Source organism: Leptosomus discolor, chromosome 1 (assembly GCF_034619465.1).
Source record: "Leptosomus discolor isolate bLepDis1 chromosome 1, bLepDis1.hap2, whole genome shotgun sequence".
Taxonomy (NCBI): Eukaryota; Metazoa; Chordata; class Aves; order Leptosomiformes; family Leptosomidae; genus Leptosomus; species Leptosomus discolor.
In genome coordinates, this window is record NC_141391.1 from 188,619,775 (window position 1) to 188,641,853 (window position 22,079).

At 36.4% G+C, this 22,079-nt stretch overlaps 1 protein-coding gene across 2 annotated transcripts in view; it reads right to left on the reverse strand.

Moving 5' to 3' along the window:
- IMMP2L (inner mitochondrial membrane peptidase subunit 2) overlaps nucleotides 1-22,079 on the reverse strand; it is a 453,181-nt gene that overhangs the window by 371,572 nt on the left and 59,530 nt on the right. Inside the window, exons 3-5 of one of the 2 annotated variants that reach the window (XM_086472820.1) lie at nucleotides 15,931-15,942; nucleotides 10,215-10,237; nucleotides 3,931-3,956 (exon numbers count right to left, since the gene is read on the reverse strand). The exons of the other annotated variant lie outside the window; for it this stretch is intronic. Of the exons in view, the coding sequence (XP_086328946.1) occupies nucleotides 3,931-3,956; nucleotides 10,215-10,237; nucleotides 15,931-15,942 (61 nt within the window). The remainder of the gene's footprint in view (nucleotides 1-3,930; nucleotides 3,957-10,214; nucleotides 10,238-15,930; nucleotides 15,943-22,079) is intronic. 2 annotated transcript variants of the gene reach the window in all.

A 22,079-nucleotide genomic window follows, 5' to 3' on the forward strand; every position in this document is an offset into this window, starting at 1 on the left:
TAAGAACTACAAGAGGACTTTCTGTTTTGACTTGACCTTGGCATTAAAATGAGTGTAATACACGACTTTATTCTGTTCCCCTGAGTAATTGTAACTTTTATTAGAATCCTATCGTCCGGTTGTTCTGAGATTGAAACCTTCTCTTCATGTCTGTAGCTATCGTTTTCTACCCTGTTTTTCAAAATATAGCAAGCAATTGTCAGGAGACACACATTCCTCAGCAGCACTCAACCTATTTACCAGCCACCTCTTCCTACACTCAAGTCTTCCAAAGAAACATTTCCTTTCTGCTATCTCATTTTAAACTGTTCTTTCCTCCTAACCACAAATGGAATAGCAGATTTCATAGGTCAAAAAAGCAAAGGGGAAGGATTCTACTTTTCAAATGACCATAAGAATATCGATGCCACTGCCGTCCCTCACGGAAGAATTCCATTTGTCACTGCAGAAATCAGTGCAGAAGTTTTAAAGACCCACTCGTTATGCATCTTGTAAAACTATCTTCTCTGACTTTCTGTAAATATTGCCTGGTTCTGCATATGCAAATACAAGTATTTTTCTACTGAAAAATGACAAGCTTTCTACTGGGAAAAAAAAAAAAAAATAAACACAAGCATCCTAGTCCCAGCCAAAACACAGCTAAAAAGATACCTCAAACATAAAAATCTGTTAAACCTTCCCCACGCATTGTCTGGACTTTTGACTGTTTTCATAGCATTAGCTAGCAGTTCATTAACTCTAGGCTGTTTAACTACTGACAGTCAATACCAATCAGAGTTCTGAAGAGTGAAGATATTGAAAGTCATTACAGAGGACCAATCACGGTGAGTATTGGCTGCTATGACTCTAAGATGCTTTCCAGGTCGGCCTCTGCAAAGTGGCATCTGAAGTCTTGCTGCCATGGCTGGCTGTCTTAGGTCTCCGGCACCGACCTGATGAATATCTAAGTACAGCTCCACAAATTGGAGTTATTTCAGTAAAAAGTGATCAAGTAGAGTGATGTCTAATATCTCTTTCTCAAGTGCCCTTACAATCCTCATTCTGTAGTCACCACCCAATTTTGCCCTTGGCAATCTGTATATAGTTTTCATTTCAAGTATCACAGCTTGTTAAAGTTTCCATTATAATTGTCTGAAATGTACTTCAAAAGTTATTCTTGTTCTCAGAAGTACAGGGATGAGGAAAGACAATAAAATCAATCCCAGGATTTTTTTTATTTTGCCCATGTCTCTGTTTCTTTCCCTCTCAGTTGGAATCTTATAATGTGAAGAGCTGAACAGCTAATCTTTCAGATACATAAGTCCATATCTGATCTCTCTCCTCCTAAGCTCATCTTTTGTCTGTTGATTTAAGAATCACAGCCAAGGACTTTACAGATTTTCTTCAGAGGGAGAAAAGTTGTGGTGATGTCTGGTTTTGCTCAAGACTTCACCACTCATTCTTCTGCTAAAGTCAACAACTGATTGACCCCACCTGCTACCAGGTCTTAACAGAGACTCTGCATCCTGCTTCACATTATTGACAATGACATCAAATCCCATCCTTACCAGCTCCTAGAAAAACTGTACAATCTGTACTGTCACTCACAGACCCATCATATTTAAAAACCACAAGGAAGGAAATCCTATTGCATTTGTATTACATGCAAGAGTATACTCTCTCTGAAGAATCAGTAGAATTCACAGAAACCATCATCGAGCCTCCAATTGCTCAACAGTTTTGTTTTCTGGGAAATACAACAGATTTCTTCCACACACACAAAAAAAAGTAAAAACAACACCATCTTGGTTAATCCCACAACAACAAAATCAGTCTATCTTCAGTAAGAACAAGGCCAATATTCAGATTTTCTGCCTAAACATAAATTAATTCCATTCTCATCCAAAACTACTTCACCTGCCAATACTAGCTGATCCACAGCATGTCAACCGACAAATGAGACACTAAATGTAGCACCATTTTATTAATCACAGAAAATACACAGATAACATTCTTATCTTCTGGACTCTGTCAAATTGCTGTGAGAAGATTCAATAACCGTTACTTCTCCATCAAACTGAATCTCAAATACACCTACAGCAGTTTCAATTTCTTAGCCACCGTACTCAACTTGAAAAAGAAAAACTACAAACTGCTATACACAAAAAAAAAGCATGTAAACCCATTATAAAACCAGGTGCCTCTTGAAACACCCCAAGAGAGCTATAAATGCAGTAAGCCCTCAGACACCACTAACGTTCACTGTGTATCGTACCCTCACGATGCCCAGCTCAGCAATCTCAGACCCTTAACTAAATAAACACACCACTCTAGAGAAATCCATCAAAACTTTCACTGAAATCTTCTAAACCTCTCAGTTCTGACTCTGAGGGAGACTCAGAAAACCCAGATGATTCTGAGAGCTAAAACAAACTCCAAAGTATGCTAAAAAATACAACAGGAAACATTAAGATTCTGATGCGTTATAATTCTCACTCATCTCTAACACAATGCTTCGTATTCATCTCTAGGTCCCTGCCTGAAAAGACTTAATGACTCTATTGTCTCTTCTCTGGATAATATCCTTTCTCCTTCCTCCACCCCTGCTCCACAGTTATCCGCTATTTTTTTCTTTCAGATGATGCAGCTCAGTAAATAGATTAAACTTGTAACAATTTACAGTTGCACTTCAAGACCTCTCCTTCTATTTCAGACTTAAAGACTCTCACATGCTCAAAAGGAGGTCTATTTGCCAGTTATTGCCATTAGTCTAGGACATTACCACCTCCTCATAAAACCCGTAAAGTTTTTATTCTTAGAAAATCATAGTTACAATGCATTAAAGTATTTGTTGTTAGCATAAAGACTTTTAAGTGCTAATGTCTAGGGAGAAACAAAACAAAACTATGTAGGGCTTCAAGAAGACTCATTACAATGTTCTTTTGTCTACAGCAGAAAAAGTATTTCTACACTGCACATAAAATAAGCATAATTATCTAGTCGTTCAATTTAAGGAAAAGCATACAGGCCACTTACTGCAGTAACAAGAGCAATTACTTTTCTGGCAAGTTAAATATTGGATTTGGAATGTTTTTAAACTAAGCATAATAATGTTTTAAAAGCAGTTTACACTGTAAAAAATTTGAGCAGTGTCCTTTGTCCTTTTACACTTCTGCAAATTTAATTTTTAATGTGCTAAAACTTTACAGGTACTGCAGTACAGAAACTATGCAAACCAGCATTTACAGGTACAGTAAGTATACTAAGAGTTATATAAACATTAAGTATAATTTACATATGCATGTAAATGACAAGGTACAGAGGTACAAAAGCAATCTATATAGTGATTCAGTTAGATAGAGAACTGCTTTTTTGAAATGTGATCTCTTACTGATTTCTATACTTGCTTTCACTGAGCCAAAGATACTGCAAGTATGGTAACAAACTATTGAGATTAGCTTGTTAATAATGTTTGTAGTTTTGCATAAGACTATTAAACTCACATTGTATTTATTTTATTATGCAAGCAACGTTTCTTATACTTTAACAATTTTCATTTTGTTATTTACAAGGACAGAACTAGTTAAAAAACACACTTACTACACTGTCCAGTTTTCATGTCAGAGACCTTAACCACATGAGAAATTCCAAAGTTATATAAGCAATACTAGTTGAGTTGAATACTACCATGAGACATCTGACCTGCACACCCACCACCTCCTTTGAAATAATGCTTTTTTCCCCAAAAAGTAAAAAAGCAACATTCATTCAGCTACATGACAACTCTTACGAAGTGTTTCTGTGCTATACACAGTGTAGCACTATGAAGTGCCACAAAGGTTTCATTTATATAGATAAACCCACACAAAGTCAAAAAAAGGTAGCTTTATCCATATAATTCTAAAAGTAAAAATTAAAGTGAAGAAATTGAGAGATCTTCTAATATTAGACTACCTCCTCAGATAAACCGCCTATTGCTTAATCCAGAATATCTTTTTTTTTAAAAAAAAAAAAAAAAAAAAAAGACAAACAAAAAAACCACCCTGCTTTAGTTATTTCAGGTATCTTCATCACCAGTTACTAGTCAGTATAATTTCCTCATTTTACTTTCCATGTTTTGGACATAACAATTATCTTCAGGCTGATATTTGGCATATTGTTCAAAGCTTAATCTTGGGAGAGCTATAGCAAATTAAAGTTTGAAGGGGAAGAAGCAGATTGATTTTTAAGCTCATTTAATTTAAAAACAAAAAACCCCTTCCTGATTTCAAAGTCCTTGTTATGCCTTCCAGAATTCTTCACAGGCTATTAAGTCCATAATGTGGATTATTGTCTTTGGGTATTAAAAACAAACTGTTGAAAAATGCCTTTTTATTTACCAAGGTAGAACCCACACTACTTCAATGAAGATTTCACAAGATTTTGGTATGTCATTTTAGTATTTCTTAAATAGCTAGATTATCCTGATGAACCTAACAGAGCAGAGACAGCCATCACACTCCAGTTCTTCAATAATAATCTATGAAATGAAACATACTGATTCAATGGAATACAACTCATTATGATCTGTTAAGTTCAACAAGGGGAAAATACATACAGAGAAATACAGAATAAATGCCCTAAAAAGAACGATAATGTCAATACACAGATTTTCAAAGGAAAGGTACAAAGAGATTATCTAGAAATCATAGCCTCCTAGAGTGGCTTGAGCTGGGAGGGACCCCAAGGATCATCTAGTTCCAGCCCCCCTACCATGGCAGGGACACCTCCCACTAGACCAGGTTGCTCAAGGCTCCATCCAACCTGGTCTTGAACACTGCCGGGGATGGTGCATCAACAACTTCCTTAGGCAACCTGTTCCAGTGTCTCACCACGCTCAGGATGAAGAGCTTCTTCCTTATATCTAGTCTAAACCTGCCCTCTCCCAACTTCCAAGCATTACCCCTCATCCTAACACTGCAGGCCCTTGTAAAAACTCCCCCCCCCCCAGCCTTCTTGTAGGCCCCCTTCAGGTACTGGGAGGCTGCTGTAAGATCTCCCCGGAGCCTTCTCTTTTCCAGGCTCAACAAGCCCAACTCTCTCAGCCTGTCATCGTAGGAAGGTGTTCCAATCCTCTGACCATCTTGGTAGCCCTCCTCTGGACTCACTCCAACAGCTCCATGTCTTTCTCGTGTTGTTTCTTGTTCATTCACAATGTGTTCTCCATTTTTATTAATTACATATGGCAATATTGTGTTACAAGTTACTACGTATTTTCAAATAAAGGTCTACAATGCTGTTCTAAGTATGTGGATTAAAAAACCATTTTTCTAAGTAAATAGAGTATTTAAATACAAAACTTAGGCAGTTTTCAACAAGAATAAAAGTAAGACAACATATCATTCTTAAACGTATTTCCTCCATCATCTGAAAATATAACAAGTGAATTAAGTAGACATTTTTCAAGTACCAATTAATACCATAAAGACAAAAGCTGTTGGAATTTCTAATTTCTCAATCATTTCCTTTACCTACTTCAACACAAACGTATCTAAAACAAGCTACACCTAAAATAAAACTCCTTGCACTATCTAACGCTCTTCTATTTACTTTTAAAATATAAAATATTTTTAAACGTCTTTTTTTTTTCCCCAATGTGTTACACATTTCCCCAATGTGTTTCTTATTTACAATACAGAAGAAAAAGTTTTTTAAAAAACAAAAACAAACTAACAAACAAACAAGAAACCCCCACAACATTTAGAGGAAACTACAGGATTACTTCATTAATGATTAGAAACATTCAGATAAAATTTTTTGCATAATATTTAATATGATCACCTCTTTCGGGTAATTCCTGTCTAAAGCAAGAGAAAGCACATGAAGGAACTATTATTTGAAAGGCTTTTCAGACAGAACTTACTTTTCTTGAATAAAGAGGCCAAAAGATTCTCTTTTCTTCTAATCAGAGGGAGTACTAACCCTTTCTAGCTAATGGGGATCTCAACAGTGTGTATAATTTATGATATTGTACCTGTGACTTTCTGACTCTAAAAGCAATTTCAAGAGAACATTCAGCAAATTAAAAAGGAAATTCATATTCAGGAATATAGTTCAAAGAGCACTACCTACTGCACCAGCAAAATTTGGAGAAGAGGAAGTGAGCATTTTTGGTCTCAGTTATCTCTCATCCTCAATATACCCGGAAGTAATAAACCAAATCTACAGCTTGTATAAATGAGTAAAACTCCATTAATTTCAGTGATGTGATAACAGACCAATTTGCCTGACCTGAGAATCTGGCATAAAACTTAGTTTTTCAAGCTCCAGTTTTTGACATATAACAAGTTTTCAGAAGAGATGGTATGTGAGTTGACTCAAACACAGCATTTGGAATGGCAGGCCTCCATTAAAAGTATACAGATTTGAAAAATTATTTCCAGTGCTAGGGTTCTAAAATCTATGGCCTAAAGATAATACACTAACTACTTATAAAATATAAACCCACCAAAATGGAACAGTGTTTAAAAAAAATTGCACTTTTGAAATTAACAGCAATGTGTACATATGTAACTTCATATTTTCTTGTGTACTCACAGGGAGAGAAATTTAAAGTAGGAGCTTGGGAGACAAGGTACCTCATTGATTTTAAGACCAACATTTAAATATTTCTGATGTTCACAAAGCCCTGCAGGCGCCTCAGTTCACTCAGTGCCCAGGATTATGTTGCTAAAGCTTGCAGAAGAAAAGAAACCTTTATCCCGGAATACCCTAGGGCACCGTAGTCATGGCATACTCCCGGGTGTCAAATCTCCTCTGTCAGAGAAAGCTTGAACTGCGGCCTCCCACAAGGCAGGGGACCTTTAGTGAAAGAGGAAAGCCCTACTACTTCACTCCCTCTTTGCCCATCTTTCTTCCATTTTTGAAAGCTGGACTTCTCTTTAAAAAAATGAAAAGTTTAAGGCTGATTTTTAGGATCTTGAGAAGACACCTTGCTGTTTAGACTAGATGCCCAAATTCCCAGGAGTTAAAAGCTTATGCCATTACTGATCAATTTAAATCTTTGCCTACCTACTGTGCCAGAATTTCTGTCTCAATCCTGGCCCTTCTTCACATATACTGTATATAAAAATTGGATATTTAATTTCACTTGGCAAAGGGTATCTAAAGATTAGAATTTAAATGCACATTATAATGTTTCAATCATTGTCTGAAACTAAGTTAAGTCTTGCAAAGGTCTGAATATAGACTTGAACATTCTGGAATATATTCTTTTTTTTTCATTGACATGCTCCCCTGGCCTTTTTATAAAACTGTATCTGAAATTTTCTATTGAAATGGATTTTAATCACAATGCACATTTATATGCCTTACTCTGCTGACCAGATTATTAACCTAAAATATTAATCAGAAAGCAATACCTCATAGTTCTTCTGACATGTCAGAGTCCCAGATTGAGCCTTCTATCTTAAGCAGGAATTGGAAAATTGCTGAAGCATTTACATGTCTCAAAAGTAACTCAAACTCACAGACTCAAAGACAAGGCAAAGCCTTCCCAACAGCCCAGCCCCCTCTCAAAAATCCCAAACAAACAAAAAGCCCAAAGAAAACTACAGGTGGTATTGCATGTATCTACAACCTGTGTCTTCAATCGATACAGATAAATTAGAAGTATATTGCTCCTTGGATTAGATAACAGTTGGATTTTGAACAGAATTCGTATGTGTCTGGGGGGGGGGGGCAGTTCTATATACTGCTGAAAGGCCAGAACAAGATGTATAGCTCGGGAACTGATATGCGTACTGTTTATCATTAATCAGTGAGGAAATTACTGCAACAAATTCATATGCAGCTTTAACATGCCCTTCGAGTCACTTATATTTATTCAAGATGAACTCCAAAACAAAAACAAATCGTGTGCAAAGACATAACCACTGATTCTGCCTGACAGATTCAAAGGTGTCCCAAGAAGTGGTGTACGCTATACCTCAACTGGACAGCAGAATGAAGTTTAGAAATTACCCAGAGTTATATATTTTACAAACAGACAGAAATCAGAGATTGTTATCAAAGGGAGCCAGCAGTCACGAATTTCCTTAATTTCCTGTGGCAATACGGCATATTACATTTTTAATGCTTGTTTTAATCAACAGAAACCTAAACTGTTTCCAATAATTTGATGTGCATAATTTAAGTCCTGCTTATGAGGCAGCAAAAATCCAGTCAAAATTATCACCCAGGTGTCACTTTAAATAGAATCACAGGAAGGATTCAGTGTGTTGGGCAGAAATAGAACTCCAAAACATACTGATTTGCATCCAGTCCCTAATAAATGTTTAGCTACGACTTACTTCATTTTCTGTGATTTCCATTTCATTATACTTATAAGATAATGAAGACAGTGCATTTATAAAAGGATAAATGTACTAGTTCTATCCAAAATCTTTTATCCTAACACCTTTCAGGGTATGCAGTAAGCCCTTAAAAAAAAAAAAAAAAAAAAAAAATCAGCCTTCATTATCACTCCTTACTGGCAAGCAAAGCAGCGGCAGAAGATAAAAGGTATCATCATGCCAGAAGCAATAGTAAACAAGTATCAGCTTCTCAGAAGTTCTCTTCAGTCCAAGTTCCTATTTCTCTCCTTCTTCATTATGTGTAAGAAGTTCTCAGTAATAAGCAAGCATTGGCTGCAAAATTAGCCTGACTGAACATCTGAAATTTTCTTTTAGGAACCTACTTGCTCTTTTAATTGTTAGAAGTATACTTGAAGAACAGTTTATTTAGGATCCATCGTCATTTCTTGTTCACCACAATGAATTTCTGAAAAATAGTACCAGCTGATGTGAATTTAAAACTGGAGATAATAATGCCCTTTAATTGTGTGAACTTTCTCAACAAATACTCAAAGCTCTCATGATCAGAATATTCCCCAAATACATAGAGAAGATACTGAAAATATCCTTAAACCGGAACACACAACATGGTGTATTCTTTAGACGTTTACACTTTAGTGCTATCAGTAAACAAAAATATTTAGAGAATCTGTTTGCATGTGACATTATATATATAAATCCATAATCTCTCTTCAAAAAAATAAATTAGTATCAACTTAATCACAATAGAGATGTTTATGCTATAGCTTCATGGATGTTTTGTAAACAACAATTTCTAAACCACAACGGGAATTTACCTCAACTGACCTTAGGCATCTGAAGTCAACACATGGTTTATGCAAGAGATCTAAATCCCTCTTTAGTCAGAGAAGAAAAATACCTTCAAAATTATCCATGCAGCTTTAATTATTAATTAATTAATTTACTTATTAATTGAATTAACCCTTGAAGGTGGTACTACCTCTCTGTTGAGTATTACAGGAGCCTAGATGACTATTTGTAGATGTCTAGAGATACTTAAGACGGATCCCATCTTAATGATCTGAATGTCATTGCCTTTAAAACATCAGCTAAGAAAATTTTCTAATTAATTGAATACTGATTGCCACTGGCGAAATTTTCTCTGAAAAGGCTCAGCAAGTGAGATAACGTAGAACTATTTATCTTGTGCTCCAACAATGCCTGGAAACACACAACTTATACTGTAAGAAATACATTTCTGGTTTTGTTTCTTTCAGACCATACTTTCAAGATCTTTGATACAGTCTCCTCTTCAGTATGGTATCATAAAAATGTTAAAGTATAAATTCTCTTTTACAAAGGAGTGGGTATCTACCATCAGAGATTAGAATTGCTGCCTACCATTTGAGTAGAGATATTATTCCTCTCTGCAAGGGGAAAAACAAAGTATCTGGGACAAAGAGTTTTACAAACTGAGCATGAGTCAGTACTGTAATGTGGATTTAAAAAACAGCTGTTTGATCCCTTAACAGGGATATTTCGGGACATGCTGGGGAAAAACAACAAGATCTTGAAATCTAATTGCTCAAAGAGTTGACAGACATCATAAATAAAACGGTAAACCACATGAAATGTCAAGGAAAATAGTGATAATCAAAGAAATTAAGTAAAGTGAACTCTTCAGAATGTACTACATTTAACATACTTGTTAGACATCATGTCATGCTTGTTAAAGGTGCTGTCCTTCTTTAAACTCAGGAAAATAGTATATTACTAGCAACAATTATTCCTATCAATAGTAAACCCGGGTATGACCATGAATTATTTGTCTTATCAATAGACAATTTCTTTTTTTACATTACACATAATCTGTTAAAGGCCAGACTGGATGATGCTTTGAGCAATCTGGTCTAGTGGAGGGTGTCCTTGCCCATGGCACGGAGACTGGAACTAGGTGATCTTTTAAGGTCCCTTTCAACCCCAATCATTCTATGATTCTATAAAGCATGAAGCAATTTTTCCACTGTATTCAGTACGACCAAGTTTTTTGATGAAATATTGTGTCCTATTTCCATCACTATAATTCCAGAAAAATTTGGACAAACTGCAGAGAATCCTGAAGTCCAGTGAAGAGCAGTAAGAACAATTAGAGGTCTATAAATATGATCTACATGAAAACCATAGGATTATTTGAGTTTGTTTAATATAACAAGATGGTTGAAATAAAGACTTAAAGTCCCGAAGTCTTCAAATAAACACAAAGGTACTGTAAAAAGAAGAGTAATAAGCAGTTCTTCATTTCCATTGCAGATGTATAAAAAGCAATGTGCTGAAACAGCATCAGTGGACATTAAGACAAGAAATTGAGAAAAAAACATTTATACTTGTAATGGTAAGTAAGATTTGAAACAGCGTGCCTAGGAAGCTAAGGGATCATCAAAACAGCATATTTTTCAAAGTAATTTAAAACAGTAGTTTACAAACCAGTACTGGCCAGGTCAGATCACCTTATATGATCCCATCACCTTACATCACTTTCTGCTTCCTCCACCACACAGCGAGAAATTCCTGCTTCTATTTCACCAATTTCATCACAGATGCTTTCTCCAGATGTTGTGATAGTCATCACAGCTTCTAGAACCCCTCTGTGTCTCTAGTTTCTTGGCTTTTTTCTTCTCCCATGTCTCATACAAAAAGAATTAGTGTCTGTTATGCCTCAGCGGTGTACAGCTCAATATATAAGGAGCCTTTTGGACTTCGCGAGGCCTACCTCACAGTATCAGTAACCCCTAATTATACCTACTCTCCAGATATATTTTGCTATAAATCTATGAATGCAATTCTTCGGATGGGGTGACCTTTCTTTCCAAAGCTTCGTGTCTAGAAGTTGAAACAGATTTTCCTCAAACATGCATTAATATATGTGATTGATGTCAGCTGATCTACTGAATTTCATATCCAAACTTTCCGTACAAAATCTGAAAGCATCTGTAATATGTCATACAAAATTGCAGGCCCCTTCAGGCCATCAGTATACAAAAGTCTGTTTAGATTTGCAAGCATTTTAATAACTGCCAGAGCTTCCTATATTCGGGTTAATCAAATTAATTCTTTCATATTAAGATCAGGAAGGCTTCACAGCCATTCTTTATCTTCATTATGTGCTTGTCTTCACTGATGAATATCATTAATTGTGAACCAGCTGATTATATGAAGCAAATACCTAACTCTAGAAACATCTAGGTAGCCATATTTGTAGTTTACTTTATCTTGAGACTGTTTATTTGGAGAATTTCATTACTCAACGACTTGCAGATGCAATTCATTCCAAATAACACACAATGCTAGTAATGGTCAGATAAGAATCAGACTTGGAGTTTTAATAAGACATTCTTCTAGGTATCAAATGAAGCACATAAAATGTTTTAACTGTGAAAATAGTAATCCTTCTTTGGAGAATATAGACCCAGGGAAGTGAACGATAATTAGTATTAAGCTTTTCCTTTTTTCAGCAGGGTAAGGAAACTCCACCCACAAAGTAAATAGAGTCAGAAGTATCCTCCTGTTCTTGGCTACGGTCTCAAACAAAAGGACATGGACAACTACTGAAAGACATACAATTAGGATGTTGCCTCAAACAGCCTCAAGATGTGGAGTGCATATGACCCTCAAACTGAGCAGATCATCAACTTCCAAGCTATTATACAAAAGACCATCTCTGCTTATGTTTTGGATCCAACAATAACTTTTCACTGGACTTCAGAACAAAGATGCATGCTTTCTGAATCCTAAATACCATCAGATGGAAGACGAGCACACTGCAAGTGAAGAATTATGGCATTACTAGACATGCTTGTTATTATATATTATGTGTAAAGCTCTGTTTGTTAAATACTTATTGCCCTTAACTTCTTAAGCACCTAAGATCACTGCACATGATTTCACGAATTCAGTACTTAATCCTGCTTCAGGATTTTTGGCCACCAAACCCTTTCTTGAATTTGGCTCTTACCGCTTAGCCCCAGTAGAATACCAGTGCAAAAGGCCACGTATCGTACTTCATTTTTTAATAGAATAAAGGTATCAAGCATCAGCATATTATTAAAACCTCAAATAATTGCTGTCTCTTCCATTTCTGTGTTTATTGTTCACATATGGAAGCATAAATTTAGATTCCATTAAATTCTGAGAGTTAACTGGAGTAAATATGAAAGGTCATATTGATAATTTATGCAAAAATATATTCTAGAAATACTGCTACTTTCCCAAAAACAATGATACTGAAAGGAGAATGTTGGAATTAGACAAATAATTCCATCCATTTTATAATGCATCAATAACACTTGTTATTATCCTGAAGTAATTCCCAAACTTATTTAGCACTATTTTTATCGAAAATCAATTTCAAGAAATATATGCAACCAGTGTACATTTTTGAGTTGGATTAGCCTTAAAATATAAAATCACTATGGTATAAATTTTTTAAATTAATATAAGGTATCATATAGTTTCCAAGCTGAAAGATATCTTGTGAGATTGGTCGAGTAAAATCTTACCAGAGAGCTAGGAAAATTTGCCACCCGTATCTATTCTTAGCAGAGGACGATGATGATGATGATGATGACAACAAAACAGATCATCTTATTAATCTGTCATAAATACAAAAATGCTTCTTTCCTGAAAACTGAATTACTGTGTGCTATATATGCACAACACTTCCTACTTCTTCTTACTGTAGACTGAGCTTTACGTAATGCTGCGCACATGCTACACATGGTTCAAATATGAAAGAAAATAAGATTCCTGCTTCGAAGAATTGATACAGAGGTTCTATCACTGTATCTCATTTCTGTAGTGTACCACGATGATACTCAGTAACTAATTCATTTTCTTGGAGATTCTATAAAATCAAGAAGTGGTAAAGTTTATGCAGTGATCAGTCCTCAAATTCAAAACTTCCTGCACCCAGAATCACAAATTTAAGAATTTGCTGTATCTTAAAAACAGTCCTACTTTGCTCTGGTTCAATAATGATAAAATTGCTTACATCCCCCGCACTTGTGCAACTGTCTTCAAGGCAGTATGTTTACAGTGTGTTAAGCGCTTATAGGTAGTTTAGCAAACAGAATCCCAGACCTGGTGATGGGCAACTGCAGATTAGCAGCTAAACTACAAACTGAGATTTAAAACACAAACAAAAAAGTTGCTCTTTGTGGACACTAGTGTGGACACTTTGTTTTCCAACTAGTGGATTGAAGGGAGGGGAAATGTCAGCCCTCTGCTGAAGTCAAGCCACAGAAGCCTGCACTTTTTCATAGAGACATTTCATCAGGGAGCATGTTCAATCCAGTTGAAAACACAAATGTATATTTTCAACTTCTTGTCTCCATTTAAAATTAAGAAACACAAAGAGACATATGTGATACAGTTAATATCAAAATAGATACACTAAAGCACAGAAATTTGATACTTTCCACAACTAATATTTTATGGTATCTTTTATAAAAGAGAATCGATAGAATCTGATTCACTTGTTCAAAAAAAAAAAAAAAATAAAATTAGCAGCAATTGCTGTTCTGACCACTTTAGGTTTGTCTAAAAGATGAAAATGTAACTGAAAAAGCGTTCCACATCCATAATATCTGTCACGCTAGAAAAGTTCTGCACAGATGTCCTAGGTTACAGTGTAAAATGTGCCAAAAGGAAAAAAAAAAAAAAAAAAGTATTCTATTACCATCTTCAGGAGCTGTTGAGACCAGGTGGGGCGGTGCTCCCTGCCTCCCCCCTCTGGACTATCTCCTGTCAATGGGCACAACAATGCCTTACCGCCTGACCCATCGATAACTCGCTCCTGGACTGTCTCCTGTTAATGGCCCATCAAGGAACTGCCTCACGACTCCCCATCCCATTGTGAGATGCTCCGCCCGGGGGGAAGGAGCCAAGCAGTCCATGCTAAATAAAAACGGAGATTTCGAACACCCTAGCAGCCTTCTTCCACCGGATTCCCAGAGGAGCTTTTCCCCCCACTGGAGTTCCAGAGGACAAGAGCTACCTACCTACCACTAGACCTTCGGAGGAAGACCAGACCCTTTTACAAGATCGCTGCTTCAACAGAACTACATCCATCGCTTCAGGAGGACTGCAGCCAGCATCTTATCGGACTGCTACTGCCACCCTAACAGGGTGTCAGGTCGTATTTCTGACTCTGTCAGTGTAAACCAGTGGGTTGTTTTGTTTTTTCCCTGCCTTGAGTTATATATATATATATATATATTAGTAAAGAACTGTTATTCCTATTCCCCATATCTTTGCCTGAAGGCCCGTTAATTTCAAAATTATAATAATTTGGAGGGAAGGGGGTTGCACTTTCCATTTCAAGGGAGGCTCCTGCCTTCCTCCATAGACACCTGTCTTTCAAACCAAGACAACAGATTAAGCATATGCCTGAGTTAGCACACTCAAACAGAAAAACCTGGGACTGTACCTTCAGGTACAGAACTGCTGCCTTGCCCTCTATCCTAGCCTGTTGTTTCTGTATGCAGGCAACACAGCCAGCTGCATAAGACTAACATAAAACATAAAACAATGCTTCAAACAGCTATTCCTGCGAGGTCCCATTCAATGCCCACCAAGAGAGAGGGAGATGGTTTTGAGATTTGTCCATGCTTCAGAAATACCTGGCTGTGCTTGACGCCTCCTGGGGCCATTAACAACCAAACTAATACTGTCTTTCTAACAGTCTTACTGATCCTGGAAGACTAGTTCCACACATTGCCAGAAGCAGGAAAAAAAAGATTCAGCGATTCAGTGTATCTTTGCAACCAACGGAGACCCAAAGTCTCACAATGGATTAAAGAGAAGTTCATTCAGTTAAAAAATAGGACAGTTTTAGTAACATTCTTAAATTGACGTGCCTTTATACTACACACCTTTTTTGGGGACAGGGGAATATTTTTCTTTGCTCATCCTTCTACTGATTTTACAGGTACCAATGATCCAAAATATTGGTCTTGAATAAAATACCACATGGATTGACCCAGTATGGCAGCATTTCACTTATATTAACATCTGACACATTTACCACTAGCTGCAACAGCGTTCTCTAATTTTTAGTATCCAGGTTGTTTTACAGATACAGAGGTATCAAAAAGCTAAAGTAAGCACACACTAAGAGAAATGTATAGCCATAGAGATTTGTAATAGAAATGTTAACACTGATATGAATGGAAAACTAATGAGAATGCAGGGGAGTGGAAGGAAATAACAAAAAGGAATGACAAAAGAAGGTCTGTATGAATGCATATATTGGTGAAAATGACATTCATAGGCCTTAAAAATCCTCCACATGCAACCTCATAGCACACACCAATTTGAAAAATAAAGAACAGGCTAAATCGAGGGACAGTCTACTATGGATTGAACCAAAGATCTACAGATTCAAACCACTAAAAGATGATGGTGGAAGGTAAAGAACAGAGCTGGGAGACACCCTGGTAAGAAGACAAGAGGTAGTGCATACGTCCTACGGACCCAGAGAAGTAGGATAGGATGGTGAGACAAAAGATCACAATCACTGTCAGCTCCTAAAGAGTACAAAATGCAAATCCCAAACCAGTACACAGTCACCAACCTAAGAAGAAGCAGGCATAATGAGAACTCGGTAGTTACAGACAGTGTTAGGATAAATATGACTATAGTATAGGTGTACCAAAACTAAATTGAAAAGCATTAAAGAAAAATCAAAGAATATTCATAGTTTAAAATACATTTTCCACTTCTTCTATCAGTCAGAGTGACTGATGACTCATGGACCTACATTCATGATATTCATCTTTATTTTCTTTCTGTCTTTTTATATCTGACCTTTTAAAACAGCATGTAGCATATACTCCTTTCAGAGAGGTATTACAGATATTGTATGCTGGTGTACAGAATGCATATAAATCATTTAACTTGAAACAAAGCCTTCTGGTTGAATTTCAAAGTCCTGAACTCCTTCTACATTACTGCATTTTACTAATACAAATTACTTTTTAAATAGCTATTAGCATATCTCTGGCCAACTCTCTTATTAATTTCTAAACCTATAATGTTAAGGTAGGCTTACAGCAAGAGAATCCAAATTTTATATTAAAATTCATTTAAAATTGGAGTCTGAAATGGCAGATGGGTGGGTGGAAGAAGGGAAAGGAACATAGTGCCCAGTCAGTCCTGGGGTTTGCTTCTGAGTTGGCATTTGTTACCGTTTGAAAGCAACCCACACCCCCAGCTCTCCGTTCAGTCTTTCCATGGGAACCATTTTGCCCCATTCTTCCTTGCAGAAAGTCTGAACTCCCAGGCCGTAACACCCCTCCCTGTTCACTAAGTGAACTCTTAGTAGATCCAACCGCATTTCACATCCTGCTAGAGGTTTCCATTCCAGGACACATAAATGCTTTCAAATGGTTATGACAGAACAGGTTGTGGATTAAAAAAAAAACACTTCAGGATTTTCTAACCCAGTGAAGAGAAAAAGGACTAAGATACCAGAATATATTTAACCTTAACTTTTGCACTTCTTTACAAGGTTTGTAGATCACTTTTCTCCTGGCTTACTATGCCATACAGTTCTAGAGAAGATGGACTGCACTTTGCCTCTAACTCTCAAACAGCATTTCCAGTTTACAAATCAGCCTCTCAAAAGATACTTTGTGCTGTTAGACCTGCACTTCATAAAGCTGTTTGACTCCTATCTCCAGGAACGCTAGCAGTAGACTGTCAACAGAACATTTACATTTCAATCAGGAAGTGAACACAAGGCGTTTTCTGACCCTTTTCATTTGCATTTCCTCTAACAGGAATTACCGACCAGAACAAGGGCACCCCATTGAACCCCTTGTCTTGCCATGCTCTGACGAACAGAGAGAGAAACAAAAGACCGAATAGCAGCAACAATCAATACCCTATCAGAAGGAGAAACTCAGTTCCACAGACCCGTTGTGCAAGAATACACTGCTTAAACACAAAATCAGAGAAGAAATTTACATATCTATAACATAACTGTTTCAGTGCATGTTTCCAGCATGTCTGAAATACACTAAACAAAAATAAATCATTTTCTATAAGTAAAATGAGGAATGTATGACTCTTCATTTTTCACTATTTTTCTCTTAGATGCTTTAAAACATAAGAACGGCCATACTGAACCTGATCAAAGATCTCATCAATCTTGGTATCCCATCTCTGACAGCAGTTAGAAAAAGAACTGCCTTCAAAAGTGTTTAAAACAGAAAACGACTATATTCCCTCCCTCTTGACCCCATATTCTCCCAGACTACACCTATTTTTATTTCAATGAATTTTGGAGCCAGGTGTTATCCTAAAACTCCACTCAATCTGTAAAACAAAAACCAAGTGTGGTGTGTCATCACACTGATGTCTTGTCATACTGATTTCATCCTTGATCTCAGAAAATGGAATACTTCCACTGTCTTAAGGCAAATAACCAGCCAAAGAAAAAGAAAAGTAGTTTACTGGTGGGTTTTTTGTATATTCACAACAGCAATTTTCATGTAATTAGAGGATTTTAGTTGTCAGAATTAACAGCTTTATTTAGCATGACCTTGACAGAAAATTACCAGTTTCTATCTGAAAATAAAACCTTAAGCAGTTAATATTTTTCAATATGTGATCAAAACAAATCCAAAAATTAAGGATCACTCCAGATTTAATCATCTCCTTTGCACAGCTGACAGTAATCCTAACCATAACATAAATAATTTGTGTATATAAGCATATAAAGAAAGTACTGATGAGACCCACTATTAGAGTAAAGTATTTTGGTCGCACTTCATTTGAAGTCAAGTCCAGACCGAAGCACATTTGTGCCTATACAGAATCATTTTCTATCTGGACATCAGAAGCATATTCTGTGGTCCACTGCTCTGCTATAAACAGATGTTTGAATACACCCTGTGCTACAGATAACATTAAATTTGCCTTCTGGGATTTACGGGACATTGGCTCCTAATGAGCAAATTTAATACTACAGAATGTGTGAGATAACACAATAGAAAATAATGCAAACCACTATTATTATCCATGCATCTTTAACTCTACTTAACATTCACTATGGACTAAAACTATACCAAGAAGCAAGAATTACACAGTAAGTGTGTCTCAGTATTATGCATTGTAGAGCACTAGTTATGAATAAAGGAAAAGATAAAATAGGTTGGCTACTCTAAAATTGTTATTTTCTGCAGAGGAAAACACATTTTATATTACACATAAAATTCACTTTACGGTCATAAAGTTAAAATTAAATATAGGTAACAGGATCAGGAATAAGAAAATTAAGCTTTTCAGCAGGAATAGATGAGTACGGGGTCTTGTCAGACTATGTGTTGTACGAAAATAAGTGAATCTCTCAGCTTGGAGTACGTTCACAGCCCACCTGATCCACTGGCAAGACAGAGCAGAGTTTAATCCGGCCTTCCCCAACAACCTGCTCAAGCAGTCGCCTAGCCTTTTTCCAGTGTGAAGAATCAGGGAAATAACCAGAAATTATTTTTCTGTGTGTTTTTGCATGCTTCTTGAAATAGTACTTGGAGAGTTTTACAGGTTTTCCATAATAGTATGAATGTCAGTTTTAGTTTTGTTTATCTAAAGCATAATTAGCATAGGATTTCAATGTTATTGTTTAAGATTCATAAACAAATGTTTTCAAAGCCACACCACTAAATACATGGTTTAAGAAGTGTTTTGTAGTATTCTAGACTGCATCCAACAGGCAAGTATGACCGAGAATAATATACGTATACAGACCATATATCCAGAAAAAATAACTATCATCCAATATCATAAAAATAACACTTTTTCGACTTTGGGCTTCCAAATAAAAATGTCGTTTACAAAACATATGAATTCAAATATTAAAGCAAGTGATTTCTATACATACAGAATGAAAGCATATTAAAGTCTAATATATAGTTATGCCAACAATATTTCAGCTGATTCATTCAACATTTTATTATATTTTTTGCTATATAGTCTAAGCAAGTAAAGAATGACAACTCTACCTCATATTTGTCAGAACTGTATCATACATCCATTGTACACCATTTTGTTCTTTGAAGGTTTATGTCTTTTGAGGAATCTGTTACACAGCTCCTCAGTTTATTCCATTTCGTTTATTAATATAAAGCAGAATGTGATTAGACTACCACATCTCACTGAAATAACATTCAGGTACATTAGCAGTAGTTTCATTTCAATAAAATGAAAGTTGACATGACAGCTTTCCTTCTGTCATGTCAAAAAATGTCTTTCATATCTGCACATATATCTGCATTATGCTCTCACCTACTACAACTAAAGCACTCTCTGTATCACTTTTCTGCATGGATCAGGCCTTTGCAAGTGTGATTAATGTGAATGCAGTATGCAAGGCTGATTGCAGTCATTCGTGTGCCAGTATCACTGCTGGTATATTGCTCTGTATTCTAGATATCCAAGGACGCTGTCATTAGGTTTGAGTTCAGAAAATCTGTCATTAAAATCTGAGCTTATTTAGCATTTCTTCACCTGGATAATAATCGGAAACTTCACAATGTCCTAAACAACGAGGACTACTGTAACATAAATATCCTACAATGGGAGTTTAGGAAACAACTTCATTGCATTGATATAATTAAGTTGTAAACGAGAGTGCAGGATTTCAGTAGGGAACTAAAATGAAAATGAGGACACTTGTCAGCTTATTACTGTTTAACTACATTTCAAAATTCACATCAAGGCCTACTGATGGGGAAAGAATATACTGATATTCAGTCTATTCAGAAAAGTCCCAATAACCATCTACAGGGCAAAAAGTGATTTTTGCCTTCAGATTTGCCATTATAGACTGCAGTCAAATAGATTCAATGTCCAGGTAGAAATACAAGACATTTCATTTAGTTGGGAAATACTTCTAGTGGATTGCCAAATGAATATTCATTGCTACCTGATTTCAAACCTTATTGTTCTGACTTCATAACCACAATTTTAGAACACATGAAAGCAAGAGAAAATACCCAGTAGAGATCACTGAAAGGGACTGCAAGGACTGCGGCCAATCACTACCGGATGTCACAGAGTATTGTTTATCATATTGGAAAAAGAGGTGTTTTTTTTAAAAAAAAAAAAAAAAAAGAAAAGCATGGTTACTTCATTTAAATGTGATGGACTGAAAGCATTTAAAATATATCAGGATGACTACAGCAAACAGGTGAGGGATAACATAACAGTTGGGGCTGGTGAGAAGCATTCTTTTTGTGGAGTGTTTACTGTGTCTGCAGATAACAGAACTTTTTGTTTCTATTGTATTTTCTAATTCAGGCAATTTCCTGATGCAGTTCAGTAGCCTATATATTACCTCCTGAAATGGAGTTTTCAATGAGAGATTAGTCCTGAAAAACAGCAAAAGAATATTTATACAATGGCAAAAGTAATTAGATAAAACATCAGTTCTGAGAGTGTATGCCTCTTCCTTTTTACTCCTCTTGCCAATGTGGATGTCTTTCTGTATCCAAGCTACCTCCTGGTTCTCTGGTAAGTATTCAGGACAAAATTGGTTTTACAGTTTCCATGGAACAAGGAAACTGAAAATTAGACATGGACCATTTCACCCACCCACCCTATCTGCCACCTCAGGATTGCACTGTCTGTATTTTAGACCTATGAAGAATTTGCAGCTAACTTGCAGACTACAGAACAAATATTAAAATGCTGTTAACTGAATTTCTGACTAAGGGTATATTATTGCTTTAAACTGATGGTTAGATTTGCCCTTCTGAACTGCTTTTAGTTAATGCTCTACGGATTTATGAGATTTCGATCTGCTGCAATTGTCACACCAAATGGGACTTTTAACCCTCATCTGATGAGAAATCCCAATCATGGGCAGTTTCTGTCTTAGAGAATCACAGAATGGGGTTGGGTTGGAAGGGACCATAAAGATCATCTAGTTCCAACCCCCCTGCCATGGGCAGGGACATTTTCCACTACACCAGGTTGCTCCAAGCCCCATCCAACCTGGCCTTGAACACTGCCAGGGAGGAGGCAGCCACAGTTTCTCTGGGCAACCTGTGCCAGTGTTTCACCACCCTCACAGTAAAGAATTTCTCCTAATATCTAAACTAAATCTACCCTCTTTCAGGTTGAAACCATGAATGACCCCTCATCCTATCACTACACTCCCTGATAAAAGAGTCCCTTCTTTACCAACTTTCCAAAGTATTCAAAAGGCTACTTACAGTTCATAATAATTTAAACAAAACCACAAAAAAAGAAAAAATATAAAAATTAATTAATTGCAAGTACCATAATGGCACATAACATTACAACAGACTTCTCTGGATTGGAAGAAAGGGTGTTTTTGTGTTACCAAAATGGTTAAGTAGAAAAATTCTTGGATTAAACCCTGTGATTCCATTTGAGTAGACTACTCCTTTTTGTCTTTCCAAGGGCACATCTTTTATATAGATTGTCCTTTGGTTATAAAAAAAATTGCACAATTAAAAGTTAAATTGATTATATATTTCCTATTCAATGCCTTCCAAGGATTTCTGTTTGATTGGTTTTGCACAAGTGTTAATTACCTTCCTCCTGATTGCATCACTTCCCACTTTGTTCCTGGCTTCCTTAGCCTAGCCTAATGCAGCCTATCCTTGCCTAGCCATAGTAACTAGAAATCGTTTGCCCTGATCTGGTACTGCATCCAAGACATGAACTCGTTACGTATTTCTC